General features: G+C 45.0%; 1 protein-coding gene across 1 annotated transcript in view; it reads left to right on the top strand.

The window, feature by feature from the left end:
* Positions 1-13,417, top strand: part of SUSD4 (sushi domain containing 4) — a 131,262-nt gene that overhangs the window by 84,170 nt on the left and 33,675 nt on the right. The window contains 1 exon segment of the mRNA XM_021064474.1: positions 12,684-12,857. Coding sequence (XP_020920133.1) covers positions 12,684-12,857 — 174 coding nt within the window.

Below are 13,417 nucleotides of genomic sequence, written 5' to 3'. Positions count from 1 at the left end.
AACCTACTGAGCCAGGCCACGGATCGAACCCCCATCCTCACAGAGACAACATCAGATGCTTAACCCACTGAGCCACAATGGGAACTCCCTTAAAATGCATTGATAGCAGGAATGTGCTCTCCAGAAGCAAGGTGGTATTAAGGCAGATGTTTTCTTGTGCCTTCACACAGATTCCCTTTCTTCTCCTCCCCACTTGGCACTGCTACATGGACCAGCCCTCTGTCCCTTCACTCCACTCCAAATAGTTTATTCCAAGTAAGCTCACTTATAGGAGTTTGGACTTACAAATATGAATTTCTTGGCACCCAAAGCCTACAGCGTAAGAGGTGCCTCTGTTATTCCAAGCAGCTTCTGTAAGACTAGAATCTGCATATCCCTAAGCAGGGGTGAGGATGCTTATGGTCCTGGGAGCAGGGAGGTGACCATTATAATGGAGAGGGGACCATGGAGTTGGAAAAGGACTGAAATACTCCCTGTGGGCACAGGGCTGCTGACATAGTAAGTACAGTGCCCGAAGCCACCATCTGGGTCTCTTCCTTTCCAAGATCACTCAACTAGTGTCCTGGGGGCCACTTGCTCTGGGCAAATACAATCCCTTCCCCACGTTTTGGAAGAAAATGTATAGGTAAAATTAGATTAACTCTGTGGAAATTCACTTGACAACCAAACCAGGATTAAGACCTGCATCCTGGGGTTCCTGACGTGGCACAGCGGAAATGAATCTGACTAGGAACCATGAGGTTTCGGGTTCGATCCCTGGCCTTGCTTAGTGGGTTAAGGATCCAGCGTTGCCGTGAGCTATGGTGTAGGTCACAGACTGGCATTGCTGTGGCTCTGGCGTAGGTTAGCGGAAACGGCTCCGATTCAACCCCTAGCCTGGGAACCTCCATATGCCTCGGGTGCGGCCCTAAAAAGACAAAAAAAAAAGGACCTGCATCCTGACTCCTGGTTCAGTGCTCTTTCCATCATACTGACGTTGTGCAAACCAGGCTGCAGGTCAGATTCACCTGGGGGACTTTTAGAGATAATTGTGCCAGGAACTTTCTCCGCGAGCTCCTATTTTAGTTGTTCTGGGCAGTGGGAGCTCAACCATGGTATTTCTGAAAGCTCCCAGGGTCGTTTCAGTTACTGCTGCCAGCTGCACTTTGTCTCCATTTCATCACCTGCCTGTGGCCGAAGGTCACATAGAGCACAGGAGAGCAGTCCCTGTCCTTGCCCCCACCTGCCATGTCCCCATGGTGAACCCCTCTCCGCCCCACTTCCTTGCAGGAGGCACCAGGGGGGAAAAATGAATTCATTCAGCAAGGATTATTTTTAAGTACTTTCTAAAATATTTTGATTCCCATAGACCTGACCAGGATGGCCATAAAATATGAGTAATTTGATGGGAAGAAGATTCTAGTTTCAGTATGATTATTACATTATAAATTTTTAATTGAAAAATTCAGCTTGACTCAGGAGCAGTAAAGATGGCAGATAACTCTTTTATTCCATGAAACTGGAGGGGAGCAGACATTTGTCAAAAGCAAGGCAGTCATATTTCTTTTTTACAGTTACTCCTATATTAAGGTGAGTTGTCTTCCAGCTCCAGAAACTGCACCAAAACAGATGGATGCTTTAAAAATGTTTTATTCAGGATCCTTTTCTTCTCATATGCATTTTCTCTCATCTAAAATTTCTTTCTTCTTGCCTTAGACGTGGGTTATCAGAAAGAGCAGCCTGTGCCCACGGGGGCACAAATATTTGCATGTTTTCACCTGATATACTCTTCTCATTTTTCCATCCTCTAAGATGGGAAGGAGCCAGGGGGTGCCTCTCCCTGTCTCCAGAACCACTGTCATTTGTTTGTACTTCTGGGAACCGAAGTCACCACTTTCCTCCTCTCCTTCCCTTGTGGCTTCCGTGTGAGTTTGGGTTTTTGTTCTTAAAATGATGTCTTTCCCTTAACTCTGGTCATGACTTGAAAGGAAAAAAAAAAAAAATCCAGAGGAAATAAGGTCAGGTCAGATGGGGCAGATGCAGCAAAGATAAATGACAGAAATGATCAGTTATTACTGCTGCAAGATGACAGCTGGCCCGCCTCAGACAAGGGTTCACAAGCCTGCCCAGCCGAGCCCCCTGTAGTGCAGAGGGAACTCCCAATCCTAGCAGCCTTCACCAGCTGCCTCCCGTCATCTCCCGTGGTGTGTGAGTGCTGAGATTCGCCCTTTCTGTACAGGGACCACGGGGGCAGGGAGGCGCTTTAAGTCACAGAATTATTAGGCAACGGTGGAACATCCCCACATTCCAGATCCTTGTCAGATCGTGTACAAAGGTCACAAAATGAGTGTTAGCAAGCTTTTACACCAAGCCGATCGTGGAGATTCCCCCAGAAAGCAGTTTCTCACAAGCTCCCAACTGAAACGACCCAGAATGAGGTTGGCCGCTTATGGAAAATGCAGGGCTACCCCTCTGGGTATCCTTCCAAACCTATCACAGACGAAGTTCTTTTTCCCTTACGCCAGTCTTGAGCAGTTTAGGGCTGACTGTGGCTCCCCAGAGAGTCCTGTTAGAATGCAGATCTTGGCGTTCCCGTTGTGGCTCAGAGGGTCAAGAACCTGACTCGTATCCATGAGGATTCAGGTTCCATCCTTGGCTCAGTGCGTTAAGGATCTGGCATTGCCGTGAGCTGTGGCGTAGGTTGCAGATGTGGCTTTGATCTGGTGTTGCTGTAGCTGTGGTGAAGGCCAGCAGCTTCAGCTCCAATTCGACCTCTAGCCTGGGAACTTCCGCATACCGCAGGTGCGGCAGTAAAAATAAAAAATAAATAATGCAGATCTTAGAAGGCCACCCTGGGATGCAGAATGAGAGGCTCAGCTACAGAGCTCCCTCCCAGCTGCTCAGATAAGAACCTGGTCTTTCCTACAGGTTATAGTGCTCAGGGAGGGGCCAGGGCTGTTAAACCTGAGCCACCCTCTGTGTTTGAACTGCTCTCTTTCACCTAGTTGATTACCTTGCATATCCATCCAGCAGTGGTTCTCCATGTTTGACTTCATGGGAATTGCCCTAGGGGCATGTTAAAAATGCACATTTCCAGGCCTCCTCTGAGAGGTTTTTCTGCACTCAGAATCTGAATTTAGCAGGCACCTCCAGGAAATTCTCGTGCTGGCAGGCCTCAGAGCATGGCTTGCGATGTTTGCCATAGGTGCGCCAAAGCGGAACATGAAGACAGGATAGAACCTTGGTAATGGCCTTCTCTGATTTTTCTTGTGGGCTCAGTTCTGGCAACCAAATGCTTCTATCACCTCCTTGTTGAAAACGGAAGTTACTTTCCACAAGGTGGAAAGAGACCTCCAGGTTTTTTTTGTTTTGTTTTGTTTTGTTTTTTTAATGAAATAGTTAAAACTCTGTTTATTAAGAGATAAGCCAGAAATTAGGTCAGTTTGTCTCCTGGGGCCAAACCTTCTGAACCAAACTCAGTTTCTCCAAAAACCTCTAAATCTACATATGAGGTCAAATGGCCATCTGGAAAATAATTTGGCATCTATGTTGATAAGATGGATTGGCCTCAGTTTTTCTTTTTTTGTAATGTTCTTGTCAGTTTTTACCATCAAGGTCATGCTACACTCATAAAATGAGGGATTGTGGTCTTTCTGAATAGAACTCTTAAAAGAGTTTGTATAAGACAGGTGCTATTTCTTCCTTAAATGTTTAGTATCATTCATGGAAAGCCACCTAGAGTTGCCTTTGTGGGAAGGTTTTTAGTTTTGAAGTCAGTTTATTCTATATTTTTTAAGATTATAACCACTTTCAGTTTTTTCTTGCATCAGTTTTGGTAAATTGTACAGTTTTTGTTCATTTGTTTTAGGAATTCAGTTGAATCTAAAATTTCTAATTTCTTGGAGTTCCCGTCGTGGCTCAGTGGTTAACGAATCTGACTAGGAATCATGAGGTTGCGGGTTCGATCCCTGGCCTTGCTCAGTGGGTTAAGGATCCGGCATTGCCGTGAGCTGTGGTGTAGGTCGCAGATGCAGCTTGAATCCCACATTGCTGTGGCTCTGGTGTAGGCTGGCGGCTACAGCTCCGATGAGACCCCTAGCCTGGGAACCTCCATATGCCGTGGGAGCGGCCCTAGAAAAGCCAAAAAGACAAAATAAATAAATAAATAAATAAAATTTCTAATTTCTTGGTGTAAAGTTTTCCATAACTTTTTTTATTTTTCAAATCAGCATTTGTGAGGTGTTCCTGCTATATTCTTTTATGGTTGTGTGTGGCCTCTTTTTTTTTTTTTTTTTTTTTTAATCAGTTTCACCAGTGATATATCAATTTTATTGATTTCAAAGAACCAGCTTTTGGGTTTGCGGATTTTCTCTTATGTATGTTTCTTTTCCCATTTCATTAATGCTTTTGCTCTTTTCATTATTATTTACTTCCTTGTACTGTCTTTAGGTTCAGCTGTCTTTTTTCTAACTTTTCTAGAGGAATTCTTAATTTGGGTACTTAATAATGGATTCTAAATTTTTGTGTTCCTAGTAATATACCTCAAAATATATAAAGCAAAAGTTAATGGAACTTTAAGGACAAGTCCACAATCACAATGAAAATTTTAAATGTTTCTCTCTTAGCAATTTATAGAACAATCTACTATGTGTAGAAAACTTAATGTTCTTAGCAAACTCTAACCAACTGTAAGATATACACTCTTGATTTTCAGATATTTCTCTTTCTCTAATATGCACATTTATGATTGGAGGGAATGCATTTTAATATGTAGCATTTTCATTGTTATTTGATTCAAAGTACTTTTCTTTTTACCATGATTTCTTTTTGGACCCATGGATTATTTAGAAAGGTATTACTTAATTTCCAGACATTTGGGGATTTTACTGAATTTCCAAAGAATCTGCCTTCTGTATCCACACGTTCTGCTAGGATTCCACTGAGGATTCAACCAACCTCAGATTGAAAATATTCACACACACACACACACACACACACACACACACACACAGAAAAATTCTAGAAAGTTCCAAAAAGCAAAACTTGAATTTGCTACACACTGGCAATTATTTACCTAGCATTTATATTATTATTTGCAGCTATTTACATATCATTTACATGGTATTAGGTACTACAAGTAATCGAGAGATGATTTGAAGTACAGGAGGATGTGAATAGGTCGTATGCAGATACTTTGCCATTTTATGTAAGGGACTTCGGCATCCACAGATTTTGGTATCCATGCGGTGGGAGGAGTTCCTCACTGGAACCAGTACCCCCTGGATACTTAGGGATGACTGTATGCATTTCTATTTTCATTTCACCATGGCCAGAAAACAGAAAAATTTCAGTCTTTCAAAATGTGTGGAGACTTTCTTCATGCCCCAGTATGGCCAGTTTTTGTAAATGTTCTATGTATGCTTAAAAATATATGAGAAGTTCCGTCGTGTCAGTGGAACGACTCGATAAGCATGAGGTTACATTGATCCTGCCGCCAGTGGTAAGATGATTGCCATAGCTTTTAGTCGCAGAACGTGGATCTGCATGCTGTGGCTCTGGTAGGGTGCTAAGCTCGAAAAAAAAAAAAAAAAAAAAAAAAAAAAAAAAAAAAAAGAAAATTACTATTCAAGCGTTAACTGTAAAAGGAAATACTTTAAATAGCAAAACAAATACTAGATGCCTTTGTCAACCACAAATAAATAAAATACAGCAATCTATAAGTCAAAGAAAAACGCTACGTACAAGAAACGTGCTTACTTGTGGTAACTTTACTGTGTCCCTCTCTCTGCCACAGGCTACTGCTCAGTGGTTTAAGCATGGCCTGGAGATGGTTCCATGTTAACATTGCGCTAAGAGCCATGAGGTCTTGAACATCCTGTTCTTCACGTTCCATGAGAGTCAATACCCTATAAAAAAGAAACAGCCTGAACCAGTCCTGCTCCCAAAGCAAAACTACCCTTGGTGGTGGTGCCTCTTTTGCTATAAAGCACCCACTCTGTCCAGTCGTCGCCTTTCTGAAGAGCATCCCTCTTGCCTCTGCTTTTCTCTGCCTTATGTTGTGTGTTCATGATGACATCATCAGCCACAGTTGATTCCATCCGGCATCTTCATCCTGATCCCGCGTAGCCAGTGGTGGTCTGGGCCATGTTCTCTGAGTTCTGTTGCAGGGAACAGGAGTGTGCGGAACAGCACCGACACAGAACAGTGATTCTGAGGGATGGTGGTAGATAATGAGTGAACAAAGCCTTCTGTGGTGCAACGTTTGAGGCTCAAAAACCACCATCACCTCTGAAACCAACTGCAAGTTCGGGAGTCCCCCAGACTGTCACTTCTGATTCCAGCTACAAGTTTGGAAGTCCCCAAGGCCACCTTCAGGTTCAGTAGTTCCCTAGAAGCACTGATGATACTCATGATTATGGTTTATTAGAGTGAAAGGACGCAGATTGAAATCAGCCAAGGAGAGAGACACACACGGGTCCAAGAGTCACCAGGCATGAGCTTCCAGTTGTCCTCTGAATGGATTCACACACACAGTGACTTTTCTCCCAGCCACTATGTGTGTCAACACACACAGAGTACTGACAACTGGGGAAGCTCACCCGAGACTTGGTGTCCAGTGTTTTATTTGGGGCGTGGGCACGTAGACATTGTTGTGGCCACTTTTTGTGTCTCCGGTTCTTCCAAGAGTGGAGCTGATACTGCCTGAAGTCGGTGTTCCCTGGCCCAAATCCCATTGTTAGCATACACTTCTGGCAGGGCCTGGAAGCTCCAGATAAACAAAGACACTCATCTCAGGACATTCCAAGGGCGTAGAGGGAACTTCCCAGGAGCTGAGGGCAAAGACCAAAACTCCCTCTGGGCAAGGCTAGCCCTTTGCTGCACGTACTCACACGACACTGAGCATGTCCTGGCCCAGGCTTTAGAAGCACCAGGAGCTCCCGTCACTCTAAAATGAAACAGGATCCTCTGCCCTCATCTCCAAGGCCCTGGATGATCTGGCTTTTCCATCTCCTCCGTGCTTACTCTCCTCCAGACACACCGATCTTCTTGTGTGATTTTAAGGACCCCAAGCTCTTTCCTGGCCATTGTAGTAGCTGTTCCTTCCACCTGAAATACTCTTCTCCCCGATTCACACATGATTGGATTCTTCTTGTCATTAGGTCTCAGATTAATAAATGTCATTTCCTGAGAGGCTCCTTTCCTGTCCCTGGGTCAGTCCCTATCACATTACCTTGTTGTGTGTTCATCATCAAAGAGATCATTGCCTGTTATTTGTGAACTCACTCACCTGATAATTCACCTGTTAGCCGTCTCTCTCCACGCAAGGGCCATAAGCGTGGGATTCTTGACTTTTTCTCCGTCCCCAGCCCCTGGAATGCCCTGGACCTAAAGCAGGTGCTCAGTAACTCAGTGAATGAATGAACCAGTGGGCAGATGCATAATGCTCTTCACAAAAGCTGGCTTGAACAAGATCAGTAGAATTCTTTTTTTTTTTTTTTTTTTTTTGTCTTTTTAGGCCGCACCAGCTGTTGGCATATGGAAGTTCCAAGGCTAAGAGTCAAATTGGAGCTGCAGCTGCCCGCCTTCACCACAGCCACAGCACCACCAGATCTGAGCCTCGCCTGTGACCTACACCACAGCTCACGGCAACGCCAGATCCTTAACCCATTGAGTGAGGCCAGAGATCGAACCTGCGTCCTCATGGATACTGCTTAGATTCATTTCCACTAAGCCACGACGAGAACTCTGGTCAGTAGAATTCTTGGCAGCAAGACTTTCAGAGCCTTTAGTCATATGAATTGAATTCATATTCATCAATATGAATTGTGAATTTTAGTATCATGTATTCAGATTCCTCGGAATAATTGGAGGGGAGTGTATTGATTTTGAAATTTGGCATTTTTAAGGAATCAGATTTGTTTTCCTGCATAGCTAGTATTTTAAAGAGTAGGACATCTAACAGATGGCGCGTATTCTTTAACATGTCTTTAGGAGTTCCTGTTGTGGCTCAGCAGGATGAGAACCTGACATAGCGTCCCTGAGGATGTCGGTTCAATCCCTGGCCTCCTTCAGTGGGTTAAGAATCTGGCAATGCTGCAAGCTGCAGCATAGGTCACAGATGTGGCTCAGATCCCATGTTACCCTGGCTGTGGTGTAGGCCGGCAGCTGTGGCTCTGATTCAACCCCTGGCCGGGGAACTTCCATTTGCCACAGGTGTGGCCCTAAAAATAAAATTAAACAAATAAATAAATAAACAAACAAATAAAATGTCCTTTGCTCTTTCCTGCTCCATCCTTTAGGACTCTGCTCTCTGCAGCTGCTCTGAGCAGTTGATTTGTACATAGGTGTAGATGCATAGTACCGCCTTAGGGCCTTTGCTCCACTCATTAATTTTTTATTTTTTTCATTTTTTTACTCTTTTATCTTTTTGTCTCTCTAGGGCCACACCCATGGCACATGGAGGTTCCCAGGCTAAGGGTCCAATCGGAGCTTAGCCGCCAGCTTACACCACAGCCACAGCAACATCAGATCCGAGGTGCATCCTCAACCCACAACACAACCCACGGCAACGCCGGATCCCCGACTTGCTGAGCGCGGCCGGGGATCAAACCCGCAGCCTCATGGTCCCCAGTTGGACTCGCCTCTGCTGCGCCCCGTCGGGAACTCCTCATTCGTTTATTTATTGTATTAAATCCTCATTGTTACTAGAAGCAGGATACAGAAACAACCCTAATGGTAGGCTAGTGAAAGGGGATTTCTGGAATGGAGGCTTTTGATATGCCTCAAGTTAGAACTCCAAGCTGCACATTTATGCCCTGCAAACAAGAGCTGTTTTGACTGTTGACCTGAGTCTACCTGACAAAATCAGTTCTGGTAAACTGTTTCTCAGTCCTTGGTAACACTCTTTCTAAAGTGGCTTTTACAAATTCTTTCTGTCGGCTGGATGCATTTGTGCTATAGAAAAATCATGTTATTCCTGTTTGAAACTTTAGAAGCAGTGAATATTATAGGTGTATTTTCAGATACTAAGGATCCTGGTATCTTTATTTTCGTGGAAATAAGATTCAGAGTTGTTTACTGCTACTGATACCTGGTTGGGACCTCTGCCTGTTTCAGCTGCTTTCTTCTTTCTTCGTCACCCTCCTTAGTGGGGGGATTGGGTGCCAGACATGGTGGATTTAAAAAAAAGCAGAAAGTCTCTGGGTGGTATTTTCTGCTGTCAAGGTTTAGTTTAGGCTTTGTTAGAGCTGGTCGGTCTGAATTTTGTTCTTAAACTCGAGGGCACAGCCCTGCCTGGCGGCTCTGCCTTGGTGGAGTGTGAACTCCGGCTTCTGACTCCTCAGGTGACATGGGGATCCTCTCACACAGTAGATTGGTTCTTTTTTTTTTTTTTTTTTTGCTTTTAGGGCCATCCCTACATATGAGGTTCCAGGCTAGGGGTCCAAATGGAGCTACAGCTGCTGGCCTATAACATAGCCACAGCAACATCAGATCTGAGCTGCATCTGTGATCTATACCACAGTTAACGGCAATGCCAGATCCTTAACCTGCAACCTCGTGGATACTAGTTGGATTCCTTTCCACTTTGCCACAGTGGGAACTCTGCTATGCTAAGTCTTCCTTGAGGAGAGTACATAATTACTGGTTTCCCTTTGAACACAGCCCCCAACTCCTGCTTATTATGGTCACGTGAAGAATTTTGGATTTTTTTCTTTTTAGGGCTCCACCTGTGCATATGGAAGTTCCAGGCTAGGGATGCGGCTGCAGCTGCGGCCTACACCACAGCCACAGCAACATCAGATCTGAGCTGCATCTACAACCTACACTGCAACTCATGGCAATGCTGGATCCCTAATCCACTGAGGCAGGCCAGGGATCAAACCCACATCCTCATGGATACTAGTTGGGTTCATAACCCATTGAGCTGAAGCAGGAACTCTCATGAAGTTCTAATGAGAAGTTTGACGTGTTCTTACTACAGAGCCCTATGCAGAGAAACCACCCTTGGAAACAAAGCTTGGGTGCTTCTGCTCCTGGTCAGCCACTGCCCATATGTCACAATCCAAATGGACATTTCTGTCCATTGCGTTCACTGCCTCTAGCTGGCCACCCCCTGAGTATACTGGTTAATTCATGAACAAGTTTTAAATCAATCATGAAAATAGTTGTTTAGTCATATAAATGACTGCCACAGGCTCTATTTACAGCCCAGATTTTACAGATAGGTGACTTGATAAATGTTTTTATTTGCTGTGAGTAATTTCTGCACAGTGATATTGAAAAAAATGTCATTCCCATTTTCCCCTAAGAAGAAGGCAGCAGTGGTGTGCCGAGAGCTGTCAGTTTTCTGTGACTCCAGTCAGGATTATTCTGGCATTGTTTTGGGAGGGATTCTGCTATTCTGGTAGAGAAACTGTTGGTTAAACAGGAACAGCTAGAAGACCTCTTTCCATAGCCTGAAATGCAAAAATGAGAGGTAAAATTGAAACCAGAACCCAGTTCTCCAGCCAAGACTCTCTTGACATCCACAGGCACAGGGAGGGCTGGTGATGGGTTTCCTCCAGGGAAGGCTTAGCTGCCGGAGCCACCCTGAAAGCCTGTCAATCAGTCTCATGTGGGGGCTATGGGCTCACAGGTTTCCTGGGCAAAGGTCCACATGGATTTATTCTCTGCCAGGTATATGCAAAGGTCTGGTGACACAGGCAGAGTGTCAGAGGCAGTGGCAACACAGTCCCTGCTCTCAAGCTAAGGGTGCTAACGAGGGCTGAGATAAAGGCAGAGCTGGGCTTGCAGGGGCTTGGACCTGGAGGACCCATAGGAGATGGTGAATGGCCACCACCAATTCACTCCAGCTGTCAGGGCTCTCCTCTGCCTGGGGGCCCTTTTCTGCCCCAGGCTTTCCTGTCACTGATGGCCTGTTTCCAGAGGCCATTGTCAGAGTGCTCCCAGTAAACCCAGCCCCAGCCCCACATCAAAGCTCCTGGGACAGAGCTCCCACTGTGGCATGACAGGATTGGCAGCATCTTGGGACCACTGGGATTCAGGTTTGATCCCTGGCCTGGTGCAGTGGGTTAAGGATCTGGTGATGCTGCACCTGTGGCTCAGGTCATGACTGTGTCTCAGATCTGATCCCTGGCCTGGGAATTCCATATGCTGTGGGGCAGCCAAAAAAAAAAAAATTCCTTGGACATGCTCTTTGTAAAGCCACCCAGATTCGACCCCCCACCCTGAATCATCCACCAGTCAGCCCCCTGAATCTAAGGGCTTAGTACCTTACAGCTGACTCTTCAAAGCTTAGAGGAACTTGAGAACCAGGCTTCCTATTAAGATGGTACCAGCCTCTTCTGGATTCCATAGCCTTTAGGGAATGGCTGAGAAACCCACTGAGAAATTTCTGTAGGTTTGTCTCATCCTCAAAGTGCTATTTTAAAATGTTTCCTTGCTTCAAAAAAAAAGTAAGAAGCAACAAACTGGGAACACATCTCATCTACCCGACTCTACAGGTAAGAATAGGCAGTTCCTGTCATGGCTTAGTGGAAACAAATCAGACTAGGAACCATGAGGTTGTGGGTTTGGTCCCAAGCATCACTCAGTAGGTTAAGGAGCTGGTGTTGCCTTGAGCTGTGGTGGAGGTTGCAGACGTGGCTTGGATCCCTTGTTGCTGTGGCTGTGGTGTAGGCTGACAGCTGTAGCTCAGATTAGACTCCTAGCCTGGGAACCTCCATTTGCCATGGTGTGGCCCTAAAAAGAGAAAAAAAAAATAAAGGTAGAAATAAATGGCTCAGGCTTATAGCATATATGCACGTAAAATCAGAGACCTTCAACAGAATGTGCCCATAGGAGTTGGTGACACCAAGGCCGCTTGCACCACATGGGATTTTAAAGGTGGGTGTTTTGGGCAGGGATGGGGGCAGGGTGAACTGGATCCAACTTGGCAGAAGAGTGGCTTGGCCTGTAGGGTAAACTGGAAGTAGAATTAGAATGAATCAATTGTAGAGTTACTTTTATCTTTTAACCATTTTGTTGTGTGGGCTCATCCTTCCCCCACCACCCTTTTCCTGACTCCTGCATTGCCTCTTGCCTCCCAGGCCCTGCGTTCTGTTCTGACCCCATCTTTGCTTCCTCTGAGCCTTTGAAATACTGGCATACTGGCAGTAGGATGTGCCACTCCATTTATTAACTTTTTAGACACATATAAGGAGGATGGGAAAGGCCAACAGCAGATACACTGATGGCTCAGCCCCCTGTGGTTCTACAAAGCACATTTTCTTATCATGCCCAGCCCTTTACCCCACAGGCAGAGGCATAGGAGACCAGCCAGGCAGGCTGCATCACACCATGCTTGCCCACTCTCATGGCCAAGCGTACAGACAGATAGAGATTTCAGGTGAAGCCCCATCCTCTATCTTTGTTCACTCATTTCTAAAATTATAAGCTCATCTGTAGGGTGTGACCTATCCCAGGCAGGAAAGAGAGCTCCTTTTGGGTCTGGACCACCCCCCATTGGTCCCTCTCTCTGTTTTCCCATGAAACCAGTTCTTTTACTCAGCACTGTGACCCAAGCCTTGTGATACATAAGGAATCACTTCTCAGATTGCCATGTAGGTAGAGACCAGGTCTGAAAATAAGAGCTTTCTTGTGAAGCCATGAAGCACAAAATGGTTTAAACTCCAAAAATAATGTATCCCTTTACCCAAATGTAGATTGCCATATCCCACAAATTGAAGATGCTGAGATTCATAACAAGACATACAGACATGGAGACAAGTTAATAATCACTTGTCACAAAGGATTCAAGATCCGTTACCCTGACATGTACAATGTGGTTTTACTGTGTCATGATGATGGAACGTGGGACAATCTGCCCATTTGCCAAGGTACTGGGCGGAGGCTGTGCTTTTCTGCTCTTCTTTTGGCAGACGTGATTGTAGAGTGTGGACTCGCTTCTCCAGTAAGATGCCAGAGAGAAATGCAAAGCCACACACAACCCATGGTTCAGCCCTACTGCACTCTGATCGCCAAAGCTCTGTTCTCAGCATCTCCACATTGTCCCTTGGGTTCTTTGCAGCTCTGAAGATCCAGCTTTAAAGTTTAAATGGGAAATGTCTTATTCTCCAGCATGTCAGATGTCTCCATTCACTATGAAACCAAATGTAGTTGCTGAATTAGGAGCCTTGTAACTGGGCTGGGAAGGGTATGATGAACAATTATATATTTAATTGGAATAACAGAACCTTTATACCAATTTCCATAGTGGTGCAAATATATGTAAAGCCAATCTTACAGAGACTATTTTCTCTTACTAATGTTATCTTTTTTATAATGCATGAGGAGCAGAAAAGTAATCAAATTCAAATTTCATCCAGACCATAAAGTGAATATTTATCCTCTTGCATTTTTTAAATTTGCCTGGTGGAACCAGAGGAAAATAAGCCCT

Source organism: Sus scrofa, chromosome 10 (assembly GCF_000003025.6).
Source record: "Sus scrofa isolate TJ Tabasco breed Duroc chromosome 10, Sscrofa11.1, whole genome shotgun sequence".
NCBI lineage: Eukaryota > Metazoa > Chordata > Mammalia > Artiodactyla > Suidae > Sus > Sus scrofa.
Note: the sequence above shows the minus strand (reverse complement) of the source record. Positions and strands in the feature narration are given on the sequence as shown.